This window comes from Podarcis pityusensis (genome assembly GCF_964106645.2).
Source record: "Podarcis pityusensis genome assembly, chromosome: 3".
Lineage (NCBI taxonomy): Eukaryota > Metazoa > Chordata > Lepidosauria > Squamata > Lacertidae > Podarcis > Podarcis pityusensis.
Genome location: NC_138026.1, coordinates 51,384,830 through 51,404,369, shown reverse-complemented (window position 1 = coordinate 51,404,369; position 19,540 = coordinate 51,384,830). Strand labels below are relative to the sequence as shown.

The 19,540-nt window shown below is 42.5% G+C and overlaps 1 protein-coding gene across 4 annotated transcripts; it reads right to left on the bottom strand.

Annotated features, from left to right (window-relative positions):
- Positions 1–626: 626 nt before the first annotated feature.
- AMD1 (adenosylmethionine decarboxylase 1) lies at positions 627–19,129 on the bottom strand. 4 transcript variants are annotated; one of them, XM_081000426.1, is made up of 9 exons: positions 18,519–19,126; positions 10,922–11,008; positions 9,041–9,167; positions 7,302–7,404; positions 6,290–6,332; positions 6,044–6,188; positions 5,248–5,340; positions 4,996–5,151; positions 627–2,679 (listed from the first exon to the last, which is right to left on the bottom strand). In XM_081000426.1, the coding sequence occupies exons 1-9, from the start codon at positions 18,650–18,652 to the stop codon at positions 2,545–2,547; spliced, it is 1,023 nt and encodes a 340-aa protein (XP_080856552.1). In that variant the 5' UTR covers positions 18,653–19,126; the 3' UTR covers positions 627–2,544. The 4 variants fall into 4 exon arrangements, with proteins under 4 accessions (XP_080856552.1, XP_080856555.1, XP_080856554.1 ...); XM_081000429.1 differs by lacking the exon at positions 18,519–19,126 and adding an exon at positions 17,854–18,001; XM_081000428.1 differs by lacking the exon at positions 18,519–19,126 and adding an exon at positions 17,783–17,805.
- Positions 19,130–19,540: the final 411 nt, after the last annotated feature.

Sequence of the window (19,540 nt, the reverse complement as noted above, 5' to 3'; positions counted from 1 at the left end):
GACGATGGCAAGATTAGGGCAGAGGGATTTAAAATGTAAAAAGTAGTGGCAATTCCAACTTGGTTGTAGGCAAACTAACCATAGTAATAATTTAAAAGCAACATTGCTAAAATAAATTTTAAACCCTGCTCAGTGCCTACTTCAGCCACCCTAGAATCTCCCCTCCCTATCACCATGATCTCTCAAACGTCTCTTTTCTATTGAAAGCCAGAAGTAAAGGTATTGACTTTTGTCGGTCCTTTTTAGGGGAGCTGCTCATGATAGATTATAAACAATGGCAGAGTGTTCTGTAAGAATATAATCACACACATTCAGTTGCACTTGGGACTATACACAACTGCTATTTAAGTAGTGCCTTCATTCTAAAAACAAGATTACATTAATAGTCTGCCCTTTGCATTGATTAAAAATAGTACAGACAGGTAGTTGATTAGCAGGATTAGTGCTTCCAATAGGCTTAAACCTCCTGGGTCACCCTGACATTTGATTCCCCATCACAGTTATTAGCATACAAGGGGCTGTCTGGAGGTAGACAAGAACTTAACCAGGTCAAGGCTTGAAGTTGCCATGTATGAAATCAAAATAGAATTATCTAAGTCAGGGTAAACAACATTCACTCATTGAAAGAGCTTAGAAAGCAAACTTTTATTGAAGCATTACAATTTCAGGTACAGATATATTTTTGTACATTTTAATGATCCATGTCTAACACCACAAGAGAGAAGATTTAACACCAAACATCACCCCCTCCATTGTTCGCCCTAGTGTTTAAAAATACCCAATTCAGCTGCTTTCTTTCTATCCAAGGCTTTTTACCTGAATCTGCATTTTCAGTATTATTGAAGGGAACTTCAGTCTAGCAGACCTCAAGTCAACTTGAGGCACTCTTTCAAGAAAAAAAACCATTTGAAAAATTGGTCCTCAAAATCTAAAGCACCCTAAACTGTTAGGTGCTACTTATAAGCAAAATTGGTAATTTTGGTAGAAAACAAATCTACTTAAAAATAAAAAGGTGTTCAACCGCTTGATATCCAACCAAGCAGATTTAGTAGCCTAGAAACACTAAAAAAGTGTTTCATTTATAAATACAGAAGGAACAAAATATTGTCATATTCAGAGAATCAAAAACATAGCAAAGATGAGTGTCAAATTTGTAACAGACTTCCTGGTCTCAACAGCTGAAATCCCACAGTATTTCCAAGGTTACTTGAATATACTGTCTCAGAAGCTTGAAGTTTATATCCATGAAGTGGTATTTCCATGCCTAAATTGTTATTAAAAGTTGTGCATAAAGTGTTGTACTTGACTGTCTAGGCTTCTCATATTTTGCCTCCTGCAGCCAAATCACTCAGTGCCTTCCACATCTTGTAAAAAGGAACCACACGTTAATTAAGAAACACAGATGAAGTCACAATATTATTAAGTTCAGCTTAAATATCACATGCACAATGCTGTCACAGGACGTCAGTCACAGTGTGGAAGGATTTGTGGTGTTTGAATATGCAACAATAGAGCCACCTTATTTCACAGTAAATGGTAACTAACCATTTTGTGCAGTAGTTTGAATCACATTCCATTAGATGTCCCTGCCAAGTTACCAGTAAGTACCAAGCTCCAAACCAATTAGATTCCTCAACGCTGCAACTATTTGAAGCTTGTCAAATGCCTAGAGTCAGCTTAGTCTATATTGTCACAATTGTGTAAGTACCCTTACACGGATGTTCAACAATTTTCACCAGTTGCTATGTGTTGCCTTTGAACAAAAGACCAACACAGAACAGAAATGGTCTTGGCCGAAACTGAAAAAAGTTGATCAAAATAAAATGACCAATGAGCAATTAAGTTTCCAGAAGTAAAAAGCTAGTGCGTTAAACCCCAGCATATTGTTTCAACTGGTTGTGAAAATATACACAGACCTAGTGATAATTTTTTATACTAGCCTCAAATTTTAAAAAGTGAAGTAGTCCACCATGTGTAAGTAGTCTTGTTCTACCAGTCTCAATATTTCAAAACTGCAAAAAGTTTGAATCTGCCATCAAAGAGTTACAAAATAAATGTCAATTAGAAATTGCTCAAATTCAAGATTATTTTTAAAATTTTAAGTTACAGCATACATATGAAAAAAGTTAGGCAACAACTAATTGTTTCAGATAAGTAGGTCCATGGGAAATCCTAATGAGGACGAAATCCTTGTCTGTGGGGAATTTTTGGTGATACGTTGAGAAAAACTATACTGCATGTAATCCTATTGGAATTTTTACAAATGCTGTAGAGTCTCGTACAGTAACATTTTTCTACATGCATTTCAATTTCACAGCAAAAGTGAAATAGAATACCTAAACACAGTAGAGAGTATTCATGCAATATATCTAATTTTTTGATATAATAATGCATACAATTGAAAATTATACTATGATTACATTTAGGGCTTTCTGCAACTACGAGGTGGATATGAAAAATATGGCCCCTTGTATCATTAACTAGAAAGCAACCACCACCTCCTCTATTGGGTATCTTTTTGCGCTTTTTCTTCATTTCTCTTAATCAACTCTGCTGTTTATTCTTGGCAAAACTGGTAAACACGAAGTTGTAGTCATTAAACTGAGCAATCTGGCGATCTAGGCGCTTAAAACCTTCAATCTTCTGGGCTGAAGAAAACACTGTGCGACATTTTGAACTCTAATAGAAAAAGAAAAAGATATTCTTCAGATACACGAATCTTGATGGTAGAATATTCAATACTAACAAATTAAGAGGGGTAACCACATTTGTATGTTGTAACCAAGAGCCTTAGGTAAAGGTAAAGGGACCCCTGACCATTAGGTCCAGTCGTGACCGACACTGGGGTTGCAGCGCTCATCTCACTTTATTGGCCAAGGGAGCCGACTTACAGCTTCCGGGCCATGTGGCCAGCATGACTAGGCCGCTTCTGGCGAACCAGAGGAACGCACGGAAATGCCATTTACCTTTCCGTCGGAGCGGTACCTATCTATCTACTTGCACTTTGACGTGCTTTCAAACTGCTAGGTTCGCAGGAGCTGGGACCGAGCAACAGGAGCTCACCCTGTCACTGGGATTCGAACCGCCGACCTTCTGATTGGCAAGTCCTAGGCTCTGTGGTTTAACCCACAGCGCCACCCGCGTCCCTTCACCAAGAGCCTTGTGCCACCTTAAAAAATAAATTATGGCATAAACTATAATGGGCCAGAGCTCCATTTAAGAGTTGGGTGACATGACACACCTTTTGAGTAGGCATAATTTATTGTAAGTACAGAGAAAATGTGTGCGCATGAGTTTGAAGGGGGCAGACATTTTACAATCCCTTGGCTGTTGTAACTCCAAAGAGATTTATTATGCACAAAAGCAGGAAGATGAGGTAAGTTAAAAAGGGAATGATTTACTTGCAACTAATGAATTAGTAAGCAAATTAATAATGTAAAGATATTAACTTGGAATTCATATGTAGATGATATTTAGGACTAGGGATCAACTGAAACTAGGAATGGCTAGTTCATTACATAATTTTATCTCTTAGTTTATCTTGATGTGCTAAATCTTCTATGATTGGATCTTTTATTCTAGACTATTTGCATAACACAAATGAAAATGCAATCCAGTAAAATGTATTGTATTGTTTAGTCTTCAAAGGCTTGCTTGAAGAATAGCTTACTTCCCCTATCCTTTCCCTTAGATCAGGCATGTCCAACTTCAAGTAGGCTGTGATCTACTATCCAGTAAATAAAACGGGCAGTGATCTACCACACACTCCCATTGTCATTCTTCAACTTCTTCGCTTTAGGGGCGAGGGGTAAGGCGTTGTTGGTGGCCAGGAAAACACCCTTTCTTTCCTTAGCACGGATTCACGGTCGATTCAATCGCCTTCTTCCACCCATCGCCTTCTTCCACGTATTGCCCAAACGGAGACTACAGCTGATTAAGCCACAGGCCGGTCTGTATGGAGGAGGAAGGAAAGGCGCTCTCCTTTTATCCAGCCTTGTCCTGAATGTGAAACATTGGCACCCCCATGCCCCACTTTCCTTTGCTCCCAAGGGGGACCGCTGCACCCTCTCTCCATCACACGAGTGTGGCCCTGCAGCACCCAGCAAGGGCCACCCAGCCGAGAGCAGCTTCCTTAGCAGAGCAAAGCAAGAGAAGTGTGCTCTGGAACTCACGGTACGGCAAAAGCAGAGGCGCAGCTCGCTCCCTCCCACAGCAGAGCCCTGGCTGCGAAGAAGGAGCAAAGGATGCCTGGCCATAGTGCAATTGAGGCATACATATTGAGGCGTGATTGAGGTGTTGGACATGTTAGCTTTAGATCACAATACACTGTTCAGTCTATAGTTCTTTTTCACAGGAGGACACTGAAACACTCAAGGCCTTCCTCTTCTGCAATCAAGTGGTGGCCCCATAAAAATCTACAGTTCTCTCTGCAAAAGCATGAATGTTTACAACTTATAAGTTCAATTTGAATCTGGAAAACATGCTTTGGATTATAGCCTTCAAATCAGTTAGGGTCCTCTAACATTTGGTGTGGTTTAAAGTAGCTCCTGTCCTGTTTCTCTTGACCATCAACATTACAAAACCATATTTTGTCTCCTTTTTGCAAGCGGAATACACCTGTTACTCATTTCTTTCTTTCTTTTTAAATCAGTGTATTTGTGTTTTCTGAAGAAACAAAACAAAGATGCAAAAACTATGGCCATTGGGGGACGGGAACACTGAATGGCAATGGTAGTGGAAACAGTAAAGTTGATTGTGTGGAAGTAGCCTTTTATGTGCCATTTATGGCATTTCCAATTTATTATGGTTTATGCAATAATAAAAATAAAATGCTGTAAGATGCCACAAAACTGGTTTTGCTGTAATAGACTGACTAGGTAAACATTTTCTGGATTACAAATACAATTACTTCTGTAATGCTTGTGGATAGCTGGATCATTTGGGATTATCTGGCTGCCAAAACTAGCCTACTGAAAGTAATACAAATGTTTGTACCTGATTAACAAAGAGGGTTGTCACAAATTTTCCTGGCTTAAAAATGTCTATGACCTTCCTAATTAAGTCATCATAGGATGTCTGACTTATGTTGGTTTCAAAACTAACGTATGAGAACTCTGGTTCTGGAGTGATGTGAATAGTCCAATAAGTTCCCTAGAAGAAAATAAAGGAACCAAGTTAGAAATCTCAACATGGCATCAGTTTATAAGTGAATTCTCATTGCAAAGAATAAAAAAATATGGCACTCACATCTGTTTTCATCCCATTCATTGAATATCCACAAGGATTGAACATTGTAGCATCAATGACAGAACCTGTTATCAGGTCACGAATTCCACTCACCTAAAGCCAAGAAAGTGTTTGTTTATTTAAGCTATTTATGTAGCTGACATTTCTAAGCAGTGTACATACAAATTAAAAAGATAAATTAAAACTAGTCATATAAACAGAAAGTCTTCTTAAAATGTGTGCTCATATTTAATCTTCGGTGTAGACTACTGCTTCAACCGATTAATGTACGTCTGATGAATCAGTTCTTTTCACCCATGGTGCCTCTCTTCCTCTCTCAAATAAGTTCAAGGCTTTAGATGTCTGGCTGTTAATTTACCGTATTAGTTTTAACTGGAGAAGCCAGTTAAGTAGCTGAGAATACTATTCCAGATGCATGCATATCACTATGTGTGTTTTAAGCTGTTCAAATGGTGTCTTCATTGAGATATGGATGAGAGATGTAGTGAATGTTCTATTGTTGACTAGGCAACCCTAAAACAAGTCAATGTTTCTTACAGTGACTACGATAACTTGTGCTTAAATTTAGTTAAAACTAAAAGCTTGCCTAGCATGTTTTAATTGTGGGAAAACTTTTCTACTCCCTGCATTTAAAACCTTTTGAGTATTATTCCTATTTTACAGACAAATTAGCTGGCAATCAGGAAAGGATTTGCCTAACGACTTTACAAGTGAGGGGCTGGTGAGGACAGTCCTACATATTAGGAACTGTATTAGTCTCTGTTCTTCTCCTTCACAGTAGACAATTCACACTTACACGAGTGACATCATTTGCGGTAACACCATCTTTCATGTAGAACTGGTCCATAACTACTGGATCGAGCTCGCTCATCAGAATTTCCAGTGTTTGATCTGGCTGATTGATGACCCGACTCTCTGGAAAATCCAGAGTGTACAAGTACCTGTTTACAGGGGGCAGAGAATCAAAGAAGATAATATATAGCACATAAAAGTCAAATTTGTACTGCTCAAGTTATAAAGTAATAATTCAAAGTAAACCTACCAGCAGTCAGAGTTCATACGACCCATGCAATAAGCTGCTCCATCTGTAAAAAGCAAACAAGACCAGGAATAGAGCTTAGAAACAAGGACTATCATCTTTGTTTTGAAACATAATGTTTAGTACAGCTAAAAATTAATTCCATTGTCTAATTAGTGTCTCCATAATATCATGAGAGTAATTCACGCCATACATCAGTTTGTAGCAGTGATGTGGGGGTAGAAAACTAGTACTGCAAACTGATTCCCCAACCCCTGTAAATATTTCCATTTGTAAGTTCATTATTAACAACAACAAAAAGGATGCCTATTCCAGTATTAGGCAAGATTGAGTTTCAATGTTTTTATTTCATTTATTAAAATAAACATGCTAAATTAGATTACTCTGTGGCATCAGAAAATTTTCCAATGTATGCATGAAACCCCACATCACTGGCTTGCAGCAAAAAATAATAATAAAAAAAATTAGTATATTACTAGTTGGCAATGGAGATTTGTCGCTGTGCTTTTCTTACAGAGCTCCTAAGCTCTGACTACTTATTATAGGCATTGGTTGTCCATGTGATTGCAAAAGAGACACAGCCATGTTTCACTGCCAAGCAATCTACTAGATTTGCTAGAACTACATAGCTCTTTGTCCATGCAACTGTTTTCTTTTTACCCTTTTCTGAACTTACTGTCAACAGAAGACAAGGGGGTATTATCACCCAAGGATACACATAAAAATATTGGACATCCATCAAACTGTGTGCACTGTATAAACCTATTACATTTATCATACCATAATTCTGACTAGGTGTGAAAGTCTACATAAGAGTAGATAATGTAAGAGTCAGTTCTTGACATCTTTTGGTCAACTCAGACTATCACTTCTAATCAAGGCAAAGCTGCATTTTTAGCATGATAGTGCTTTTATATTGGTTTACATGCTAGTTTCAACAACCCACTGCGCATAAGCCTCTTGGACAGTTGTTTATTATTTACAAGCATCCCATTAAAAATACACATTCACTTACTTGGAAATATTTCATTAAGGAACTCTACTTCTTCCTGGAAATTCCTATGTGGGTACTCTTGATGGGAAGGCTTCATGAAATTCTTGCGTGAATAAAAGAAGCTCTAAAGAATAAGAGGGGTGAAATTAAATATGCAGCTTTTCTTAAAAGTTCCATTAGGATCAAAAGGAAATTATTTAAACACATGCTTCTGCTCAAGGCCTTTCCTTCTTGTCTACAATTTAATCTATTGTCAACTCAAAGATGAATGCACTACTCTGCAAAAACAAAACATGACATCAGTTTTGTCACATATAATACGTAAGAATGATCTGGAAAGATTTTAAGTGGTGTCTTTAAAATACAGATTGGCAACTGCATATAGATAATGCAGGGGTTGGGGGTCACCAGAAGAACTGGTAACACTTTTGTTACACCAAGCTATTCCCTTCACTGAGTCAAATAAAGGAGAGTCCAATGATAAGGGCTCACAGAAGCCATGACCTTGATTGTCAGTATTGGGTATTAATTTCAGTAGCCCACCAATGCCTTTCAAAGTTTTACCTGTTTAGCTACCAACATTTGGTTTTGCTGCTTTGATACACCATCAATCTACTTTACTATTATGCAGCTTGGAAATCCTAGGCTTATACAAATGTCTACCCCAAACAAGATACAATGAATTGATTTGCTAGCCAAGAACACTATCTTAATATGTATTGCTTCCTCTCAATGTGGATTAGTGCTATTCAGAGATCCCATAAGCACATATAAATTGAAATAGCTTTAGTATGTTACAGTGCACTTTGATGTGTACATTAACAAACTGATTATTTTGGAAAGCACTACCAATATGCTTGCCAATTTCCAAGGTGCAGTGAGAGAAAATGACCATCAGGATGTCAAGAGGAGTGTTTCTAGAGCCTCTCCCTAGAGTGCTCTTTACATGCTGTGACTACAATTCAAGGCCCAGTGCCAGGCAGGGATAGGGTAAGGATAAGGAAACATATTACATGCTGTATTCATTACGGTGGCTTGGCCACACAACAAGGCGATATTGTGCCACACACTATTCTTGTAAATACAGAAAAATACTTTCATGAGTGCATTATTTCCAACTGCTTAAATAGTCTTTAAAAGAGGCCATGCAGACAATAGTACTCAGGAACCTTAGTAGAACTTGTAGATTAAGATCACACAGAAGTAAAGTTAACTTTTGAAGCAAGGGACTGGGTAGAATAGATCTGTTGTACAGTTGTGAACTGTGCATGTTCCAGCAAGCCATGTTTAACTGAAGGGTACACTACAGGGCATCCATATGGTATACTGATGGATAAGAACATCATGCACTATCTTTGACCAAACCAGAACAACTTTTTGTCGTGCATTTGACCAGAAGGTGAATTTGACCTGGCTCTCCCACAGCTTTTTCTGCTTGTACATAAAAACACAGGCAATGTTACTTTATGGAACATGTTTAAAGGCAATATGGGTTGCCATCCTGCTGGTATTGGTTTGTGAGAGATGTTGTATTCATTCCAAAAAACACATTAATATGAAGAATATTCTTGTGCAGGATCCAGGAATCAATGTATTTCTATAAGATGTCTGCTGAAGCTTTAAACATAGAAACAACGCTGAAACAAGGTCTAGCACTCTACACTTCTCTTCCTTAAATATGTAAACCACCACCACACTTAAGAAATTAATATACCTTTCAATGCAGCTATAACGTAAGGATGAGATTCTGGGTATCTTACCTGAATCGAGTCAAACCCACAGTACTCTCTAGCAAGCTCTAACAGGGGAACCAGTGCCTGCAGTAAGAGGGTGGTACCACATGTCTTCAAAATGAAACGTCTCTTGGAGACAAACATGCTACTCTCACTGAAAAACAAAATACAATTGGTAGTGTTACATTTAATGCCTGGGTAGCTTTGGGAAAATCAATTTATTTGTCAACTGATTTGGTTCACTCAAAGCTGTTCTTAGGAAACATCCCTGGGAATGTTCCCTAAAGATTGGATGGGGGTGTATCATTCCACAATGGGCTTTGAATCAGGCAGAAGCCTACAGCTCTCCTGCAGTACTTTTGCCTGCATCAACATTGTGACCTGACAAATTGTTCCCCTCACTGTTGGGAGAGAAGGTAGCTTCTAACAGTAAAGGCCTATGTCCTCAATATGCAGATTTGTGGTTGTCTTAAATACAGGGAAGGAATACAATGACAGCATTATATACCATCTTAAACACAGCTACTAATGGCTGATGAAGTAGGCATATAGAATATTAGATAGTAACACTAATTTTCTCCTGAACAGCAACCACAAAACTTTCTATGGGTCTATCTATGGGTTCATACCATGTGAAGAGACATTATTACATCTCTCACAAATGACAGCAAACGTTTTTTGCCGAGAGCAGGGAGACAGAGCCAACTGATCAGGGCTGCACTGCTGGGGGAAGGAGGACTTTTCCCTACCCAATACCATTTCCCAACTTAAGATCATCCCTTCCACAACTGCAACTGGCCCCACAGGGTGAAAAAAAAAGTGCATATATGTTTTCCACCATCAGACAGATATTAGTTTCAAAGGGAAAGGATTTAATTCTGAAATACTGAATTTGAAGCATGTTGAAAAGGATTACCACCCACTGTAGTACTGCCATTCTGATCTGACTTTCCTCTGCATTTTCCTCTTAGAAAAAACACCACAGACAATCCACTCACAATTTTCCAACATCTCATCTAGTTTGCCATCCCTTACAATGAAATGAATAATTATGCCAAAACAGTTTAAGACTTCTGTATTGGTGAAAACCAGCATGGTAAAGAGGCTTCAGTGTTGGGACCAGATCCAAATCTCAACTTGACTACAAAGCTAATGATCAGACTTTGGTCAAGTCAGTATTCTTGACTTAACCTCCACCACAAGACTGCACTTAGCCTTAGAATGTTCGGATGAACTTCTCATACGGTGTAAGGATAGCATGAAAATGTAACAAAAAGGGAGTTGGGTAGGCTCCTTTTCTCCACAGCTACACACTCCAACAAAACTCATAATGGGGCTGTTTTGGGGTGCCCCTCCCCTGAGTATCCAAGCAACTCTACCCTATCTGTAGCCAAGAGGTGGCAATAAAAGACTATCACAATATTTATACCATAGTACATATGCAGCCCAAAACACAACATAATTTTATCAGAATCATCCACCTGTTCCAATTGGAGACCATTTGGGTAGCTGCAGAGTTGAGTTGGTGCTTGTTTTTTCAAGCAAGCATTTAGATTTGGAACTGATGGCAGAGGGTTGCCTCCGTGTGTACAGGGATGTCTATGATCAGCAGAGCAGAGTATACTATAAAGGGTTTTTTTTAATTAAAAAAAGCTGTGGTGATCAGAACTGCATAAAACACTATAAGTGGGTACACAGACTGGAAATAGTAAGTATATTTCTCAACACTGACTTTTCCCTCATTTACAACCACAGCACACAAATTCATGTTTTCACTGAGTTTTCTACTGGACCACCAAGATCTTACCTGACTAGTAAAGCCAACAGACCTATCAAACAAATACATAACTTTGAACCTTAGTGATAAGATTGTTTCTAAAAAGCTATGTTTAACCTTTGTGAGCTTACCTGAGTACATAAGCTTCCTGCTTGTCAGTTTTTGTCACACTTATGATCAAACAATGCACATTCTCCAAAAGTTTGTCCCACTCAAACCTGTTAGGGAGAATAAAGTTTAAAATTTTAATTCAAGCAGAAATCCAATACGACTACAACATTACTATTTCAAGTCATAAACGGGTAGTACAAACAAGTCCATAGCTGTAGTGTCCAATGCCTTATTTTCCTTCCTTAGTGATTTGTAGATTCTGTTTAACTACCGTATTTTTCGCACCATAGGACGCACTTTGTTTTAGAGGGGGGAGAACAAGAAAAAAAATTTTCCCCCTCTCTGCCCAGCGCCCCTTCAGTGAAGCAGCAGGAGGCGCTGCACATAGAGGGGGAGAACTTTCCCCCTCTTGTTTTCCCGCTCTAAAACAAGGTGCCGTTTAAGGTGCATTCAGGCGGCTACCTTGGAAGCCTGGAGAGTGAGAGGGGTCGGTGTGCACTGACCCCTCTCGCTCTCCAGGCTTCAGGTTCCTTTCGACCTGCTCTTTGGGGCTGGCAGGGGGAAGCCCACCACCAGCCCCAAAGAGCAGGTCAGGGAGCAGCGGAAAGGCGCAGCGGAGAGGCTCCTGCCATAGCCGCGCGTCACCTCTCCAGCCAGGAGAGGGTCGCGGGGGGCTGCTTTAGCCCCGCGCGCGCTCTCCCGGCTGGAGAGGTGACGCGCGGCTATAGCAGGAGCCTCAATAGCCGTGCGTCACCTCTCCAGCCGGGAGAGGGTCGCAGGGGGCTGCTTTAGCCCCGCGCGTGCTCTCCCGGCTGGAGAGGTGACGCGTGGCTATGGCAGGAGCCTCTATAGCCGCGCATCACCTCTCCAGCCGGGAGAGGGTCGCGGGGCTATGGCATCTTTGCTCCATAGGACGCACACACATTTCCCCTTCATTTTTGAAGGGGAAAAAGTGCGTCCTATAGAGCGAAAAATACGGTACATGAGTAGTAACATAATGACCAGCCTCAGCATGGCTTAGATGTAAGCCACAGATGTAAGAGTAATAGTAGATTGCAATTCAACATGTTGCAAAACATTTTTTCTTTTGTGAAACATTTTTGTGTGTTAATTTTAGTATTTGGGCACTCAAAGCTACTGGTATCTGAGTATTACCACTTACAAGCCATCACATGCCTTTAGAATTAGAATATAGGAATGCTGCAAAAGCAGAATAAAGCCTGAAGTTTCAGCATAGGAGCCTGTTTCTGGCCTGGCTATGGCCTCACACACTGCAGTGTGACACTATATGGCATGGATGAGGAACCTGTTGCCCTCCAGATGTTGTTCAACTATCCCTGACCATTGGCCATGTTGGTTGAGGCTCATGCAAGTTGGAATGCAACATCTGAAGGACCACAAGCTTTCTGCCACTGCCATCTGGTGAACACAAGTGCATCTTTCAAGGCTTTATAGTCCAAGCCATGCTTCACAGCACATTGAAAACATTTTGCAAACCTGGAAAACATCACCATAGACAGGACACAGAAAGAACTAAAACAGAGTCTCATTCAGTTATGAGGTTTGTCACAAATTGGAAGTATGAAAAATTGTCTCAAAAATTAGACAAAAGTGTTACCAAATGGAAATTTTGGCATGGTGGCTAAAGAAATTGCTTTTAAAGGCTCATTTTAAAATATTTTAAGGTGCTTCTTAAATATATTTTAAACTATTTCCTTGAACAACCACTAGGTTAATATTAATGTTTTCCCTAGAGATCTCTGAACTGAATAAGTGCCTTTCTTAGGTACATTTGAGTTAAAATGAGATTTTTCTATGTAAAATAATTAAAGTGATTATTTCTCATATACAAATATGTACACCTCTACCTACCAAACATAGGTATTTCTTTTGCACTACATGAAAATAAACTACTCATGTCTGCTTATTAACTATCAATCATGGACATTTATTTTTGCTTGCTTTTTTGGCGGGGGGGGGGGGGGGGGGATGTGCCAAGGCAGAATGAAGCAGAAACACAAGTAATATGACAACTGTCCAGTGCACCAATTCCAATATTCCCTTAATTATTAATTATTGTCATGGCTGAATGTCATTCCCTCTAAAAGTAAAACAGAATGCATGCAAATGGTATACAGTACAATGAAGAGATACAAAAGCAAAATAAAATAGTGTCAATAAAAGTAGCTGTAATTAACATGATGTAGTGGTCAGATATACACCACTGTTTTAGAAATATATGTAGCAGATGGTTGCGTACCAATGAGTGTTTCTCCAGTTTGCAAATGTGTGCCCAGTCCCAAAGAGTTTGGCAACCCTACCCTTAGGATAACTTAATGGAATACCAAAAAAATACTGAAGCACCATCAAATGTGCACATAACCTACATAACTAAGTCATAGCTGCCTATAGCATGATAGACTTAGTTTTTTCTATCAGAATGTTTGGACAAGCATTTGGCTTCCAGTTACTAGCATGTTTGCTACTGCAGTATTTAGAACAAATGACATCTTTTTAGCCTTACCAGTTTTCTTACTATTCATAGACTGGTAGTGTTTTAGATCACAATTATGAAAGGGGTTTACTTTTGCCTGAGCAATTGTACCAATTTTTTCAGTAAGAATTAGGTTTTGATTTAACGTAACAAACCTTTGTCAATACTAGGAGGATTCTGAATAGCCATGTTTGAGGGAAAAGCCTTTTTATTTTCTTGTCTTACACAGAACTTTTGAGTTCTATGAGACGCCTCATTCTATATCCCAATAACACTTTGGAATCAGTTCCATTTACATATTGGCTTCCAACATATGCCTTGGCAGACAGTAAGCTTAAGTTCTGTTTATTTGCTCAGCACTTACTAAATAAGATCTGGAGAAAGGAAACTGATCCTAAACCTCCACTGCCTTGCAGCTATACTCATCCATGAAAAAGGCTCCGGGACTAAAACCTGAGGAAAAATCTGCACCTGCTGCCTTGCAAAACATCTATGGGAAAAGAAAAATCTAAGGACTAACTCCTACACAAATCCAGACTGGAGTCCTCATAAGATGTCTTGTACACCTCCTGGCAACTCCTGCAATCAAGCTGGTCCAAATGCATTGCTCTGCTTTCCTTTGGACAGTTTTCTTATGAATAGCTCTAAAGGAAGGGAATGCTATGCTGGGGGGGGGGGGGGGGAGAGAACATGCTGCTCCACTGGAGTTACAGATGGAGCAATAGGATGAGGGGTCGCCATATTTCTTGCGTAGTAAGGAGGTGGAATTGAGAGAACTTTATGCTAGTGAGGACCACATTGCACATGCTGGTGCACTTTCTTCCTTTATAATGCAACCTCTCTGTTCCTTCTTTGCATAATGACCCACCCATAAGAAGCAGGAGTCAGTGGCTCACACTTTTTAAGAACTTTGACTGCAGCAGAACCATAATGTTCAGGGGTCCACAACTTATTGGTGGTTGACTAACAAAGCTGCAGGATGGGTCTTGTCTGTGATATCACACTAACCTCCCAGGCAGTTGGGAATACAGTGGTACCTCAGGTTAATAATTTAATTCGTTCTGGAGGTCCATTCTTAACCTGAACTGTTCTTAACCTGAGGTACCACTTTAGCTAATGGGGCCTCCCGCTGCCGCGCAATTTCTGTTCTCATCCTGAAGCAAAGTACCCAAGGTACTATTTCTGGGTTAGTAGAGTCCGTAACCTGAAGCACCTGTAACCTGAAGTGTCTGTAACACGAGGTACAACGGTACCTCTAGCTTTGCATAACTGCAGGCACAAATCCCCCTCACACCAACTGAGGAAGTGAAGACTCAGCAAATAGTGAGAAGCCTTGCTGCTTTCCATAACGCTCCAAGACACAGCCAGTAGCCTTCTCCAGGCTCAAGACAAGTGAACTGTAAGTGGTGACTACAGGTTCTGCTCCCTGCCATCAACATTATCTGCTCTATAACAGCATCAAGCAAAATGTGATGCTTTCTCCTCCACAAAACAAGTGCAGAAGAGTGGCAACAGATTTAAGGCCATCCTGCTCTGCTGCCTTGTACTTTGCACTTGTTTTATTTATTTATTTATTTATTTATATTATTGTGGGTTTTATAAACAAGAATAATGTTATACAAATAAGTATAGCAAGTTTTCTCATGTCATGTCAAAATAGCATAATAAATGTGGGAAAATATCTACAACATATGTTTCATTATAAGTGGTCAATGTACACAAGTTTTTGGTTCATGAATTGGTTTAAAACAATTAGGAAGAAGACGGAAAAAGAAAGGAAGAGGAGGAGGGGGAATGGTGAGTGGGGTGGGGTCAGGTGGTTATGCTTCTATTATTCTACTTAGGGGGGCCTGTGTCAGTGTTACTTGTATGGATTCTCTTACTATGCACTTGTGGTGAGAGAGGTTGGGGGTGGCTTACGGTGTACTTTGAGCTTGTTCAAGCAAAAAAAACTGTTTCAAGATGGCTGCTACTGTACATCAACCTTCCCACTCCCTTAAAATCAGAGCCAGTTCAAAGAACTATCAAGAGATCCTGGACAGACAAAATGAAGTACTTTACATTGTAGAGAGTTAAATTATGGGATTTCCTATCATAAGATGTAGTGATGACCACTAACTTAGGACAGCTTTAAAAGAGGATTATACAAATTAAGAGGATAAGGCTATCAATGGCTAGATCCTACCTCCAGTATTGGAGGCTATATGCCTCTGAATACCTGTTGCTGAGGAGCACACGTGGAGAGAGTGCCAAGGGTAAAACCCTGGTTATGTTTAGACCGAGGTGCACATTCCCTAATGAGGCCTCCCGCCGCCGGTGCCCTTCCACCATTTGGCTTCCATTCCTAGACCGAGGTAAAGTTCGCTAACCGAAACACTACTTCCGGTTTGTATACCGAATAGTTCATAAACAGGGCTGTTCTTAAACCAAGGTACCACTGTTGTACAGAATTTTAAGTTGGAAGGGACCCAAAGGATCATCTAGTCCAACCCCCTGGAATCATAGTACACATAAACTTCACTAGTGATCCACAACAGCCCCTGCCCGTCAACTATGTGAAATTTTAAGGTATATGTGTAGATATTGGTTGGCCAACTGGTAACACACTGCAAACAAGGGGGAGATGGATGTAATGTGTTTATTAAGAGGTTTGCATGCTGCCGATTCTGTCCTAGCTTTGGGGTGTTTCATATACAAAAGGGACACACTTGAAATGCTCATATGCATGGGTAGGTGCTTACATTTTTCATTTATGCCTCTTTATGAGGGGCACACACCTGCTCCTTTAGACTTCCATAAAACAGGAAATAAGTTGTATTTGTTTCCAGTACTATTATATCCAAGTTATAGGTGAAACCTCAGATGGCTGGGGTATAAATAATAAAATTTATTATTATTATTACTACAACAACAGGTACTGTTTTTAAAAATCTGTTTTTAACATACCAGGTTTAGAGAATCTCCTAAAAAGTATAAGTCTTAAAGGAAGTTTCATAACCTCAACTATATTACAGGTACTTGTTTCTAGACTACATGTTGATCAGACTGGATATTAACTTGTTTTAGGATTAAATGTTTCAATGCAATAGCCAAAACTACAAAAAATTGTTTCACCAATGCTGGGCCAAAACGTATTTTAATACCACTGACAAACAAGATTGGCAACCACAATGTAGATAATTTGCCATAGGAGTCCAGGTGTGTTTTGAATTCTCAAATAGCTCAGTTTATAGAAGTGTGAGCTATCCAGAAGACTTGATTTGAACAGGGCTCCCCTTGCCCATCACTTTTCTCTGTCTTGTTTCAGCAAGTTAACCTTGTCAGTCATTAATTCCCACTCTGGTTCCTATGTTTAACAAGCCCAATGTTTCAAAGTTCTACTAAAAACTAGTCAAGGGAGAACTGTCCCTTTCACACACAAAGCAAGGAAGATGCAAGCACATGTACATTTCAGGCTGTGCAGGGCTCAGCCCTTCCCCCCACTACTCTGTTGGCTGAGCTGGCGCTTCCTCCACATTCCTGAAATGCCCACTGGATGACAGGCCCAGGCCCAGCCCTTAAAATGATACTGCAATCTCATTGGCCTGAGCTTGTCAATGGGGAAGGAGAGGCCACCACATCTGGGGCGCGAGCCAGAAGCCTCACGTGTGATCTCGGTTCCAGCCACATTTTTCAAAAGATAGGAGGGGCCTCTCCCCGCCCCAGTGCCCAAATAGGAGAAAAGCCAATCGCGCAAATAAGAGCCGCCCCGGCCACTGCTCTCCTCGCCGGAACGTCCCTATGTGGCCCAGAACACTAGACCTGCCCCAGTCAGAAGCTGAACACAAGACGGCGCGAGGGCTAACGCTCCGCAGCATTTAGTAAGGCCCGCTAAAAGCGTCGTTTCACAGGTAGCTGACAGACTCGATTAACTCTTCCACAAAGCCAAGTTCTGGGGCTGACAGACAACCAAGCGCCCGCTCTGTCAGAATTTGGTCCGAGATTATCGAGGCCAGGTTGGAACCACGGCGCCAATGGAGACGACACAGGCACGCAAGGCTGCTCGCTCGCTCGCCCTCCCGCCGGGGCGAGACCGGGGTAACGGCGGCCGCCGGTGCAGCGTTCGGAGGCGGAGGCGTTAGACACGTGTCCCGCCGTCACGTTACTCTCCCATGACGAGCTTGCGTGCTCTCAGCCGCGGGCAGTGCCCAGTTCGCACACGAAATACGTTTCAGACGCAGACGCCGCTTATACACGGGCGAGCAGGTTTGCCGGTGGCCCCGCGCGCGGCTAAGGTTTCATGCGCCTCCCACTCTTCCCCGAAGGCCCAGCCAACCGCCGCCCGCCCCGACCATTACTAGGGCGGCCGGCAACGACTACACGCGGCGATGGCATCGCTCCGCGCTACCTCAGAGCAGGGGCGGGGGAAGAGAGGAACCACGCGGACTGAGCTGAAGTCGGAAGCTCTCCCGAAGGCACCTTTTTAGCAAGGTCGTTTAAAAGGACCGGCGCGGAAGGTCACATTCCGCCCGTGCAAGGTCACCCCGGCTCTTCCCACCACCACCAAGTTCCTCCACTCGGCCAACTTTTTCCTAGGGCTGCGCGGCCTGCTTGGAACTCGGACGCAGGCCTGCCCGCCAACGGCCGTGCATGGAAGCCAGGCCCGCGCGCGTGCCGAGGAGGGACGTTGGTGGCGGTTGGCGGTTGTTCGTTCTCGTGCCCCCCCCCCTCCGCCCGTCAACGCCCAGAGAAGCCGGCGAAACTCAGCGCGTCACTTCAATGTCCGCCGTATCCCTCCCTCTCCGTCGGGCCAGCCCCGCACTGTCCCTCCTTCCCGTCACACACTCATCCACACATCGAGCTGCGCTCTGAATGGAGCAGCCGCCATGCCCTTCCCCTTTGCTGGCCATCAGCCTCGTTCACTTCCCGCCCAGCGGAGCCGGCATCGCGGCAGTCCTCTTGCCAGTGCATGTGCGCCACCAGTCGGGCATGTTCGCTCCCCCCCCTCCTCTCGCCACTAACCCATCCATGTTGCTTCTCTCCCGCGCCCGGCCGCCCTCCAGCAAAGCGGACCTTCCCCTTTTTCGCCACCACTCCGGTCGGCCCCTCTGGCTCCCTTCCTTCTCCCCTCGCGAGCAACTAACCTGGGGATGGTGCGGAGATCGCCGGACCCATTGGTTTGGTGCGGCTCCTGCGGCGAGGGCTGTTGCCAGGCGAACCACACCTCCAGTAGCTTCTCAGTCCCTTCGAAGAAGTGTGCACCGTTCTCCTCCATCATGGTGAGACAACTCCGCAAAAACCAACAACCACAGAAATTAAAACGACAGACACCCCCGACCAAACTGCTGCTGCTGCCGCCGCTGCCGCCGCCCTCCTCTTCACCTACACACCGGCCAAGGCTGGTACTGCTGCTGTTCCGGGCCGCGGCGCCTTCACCGGGTCTCAGCCCGTCCCAAACAGGTTTCACCTTTGACGGGGTAGTAATCTTATATTAGGCTATAAGAGAAATATATATATAGATATATATACCAGAGAGCGGTTGCGGGAAAGGTGGCGGGTTGTTACACAGTCCTTTGGGGTAGGGGAAGGAGGGAGATGGAAGGAGAGAAGTGCGGAGTAGGCAGGCGTGCAGGCGATGCGGTTCGGTTCCTTGTAGTCCGTGTGTTCCCCTGTTACAGAGAAAAGCACAGAGCGAGCGCTAGCTAATGTCGCCGGCCATACTGTGGAAGCGAAGAGGAATGAAGCACGCAGCAGCTTTTATATGCGCACAGGTATTCGGGTCCCTTCCTCCGCAGCGCCGCCATTGGGTCCTTGCTGGTTAGTCCCGCCCATCTACTTCACCGATAGGACGCTCCGAGATGTCTGTCAGGCGACACGGGCTTGCCCCGTGCTACTGACGGTTCCAGCCTGTGCGCCCGAAGGCGAAGCGGACAGAGGCAACGTCCCCGGCTGGCACTCGCGGGAGCCAGTGGGCGAAAGAGGGAGAGAATAGCTGCAGAAAGAATACAAAGAAACCGCACACAGCTGCGTAGCAACAGAAAATATGTTTGTGGTTAGAAGAGGGGGGTTGGGGTTCTGTTCAGGAGAGAAGGTATAAAGGTACTGGAAAGCTGACATTTGTTTTAATGAGCATTTTGGACTACACTTAAATCATGAGTGCCTGGGG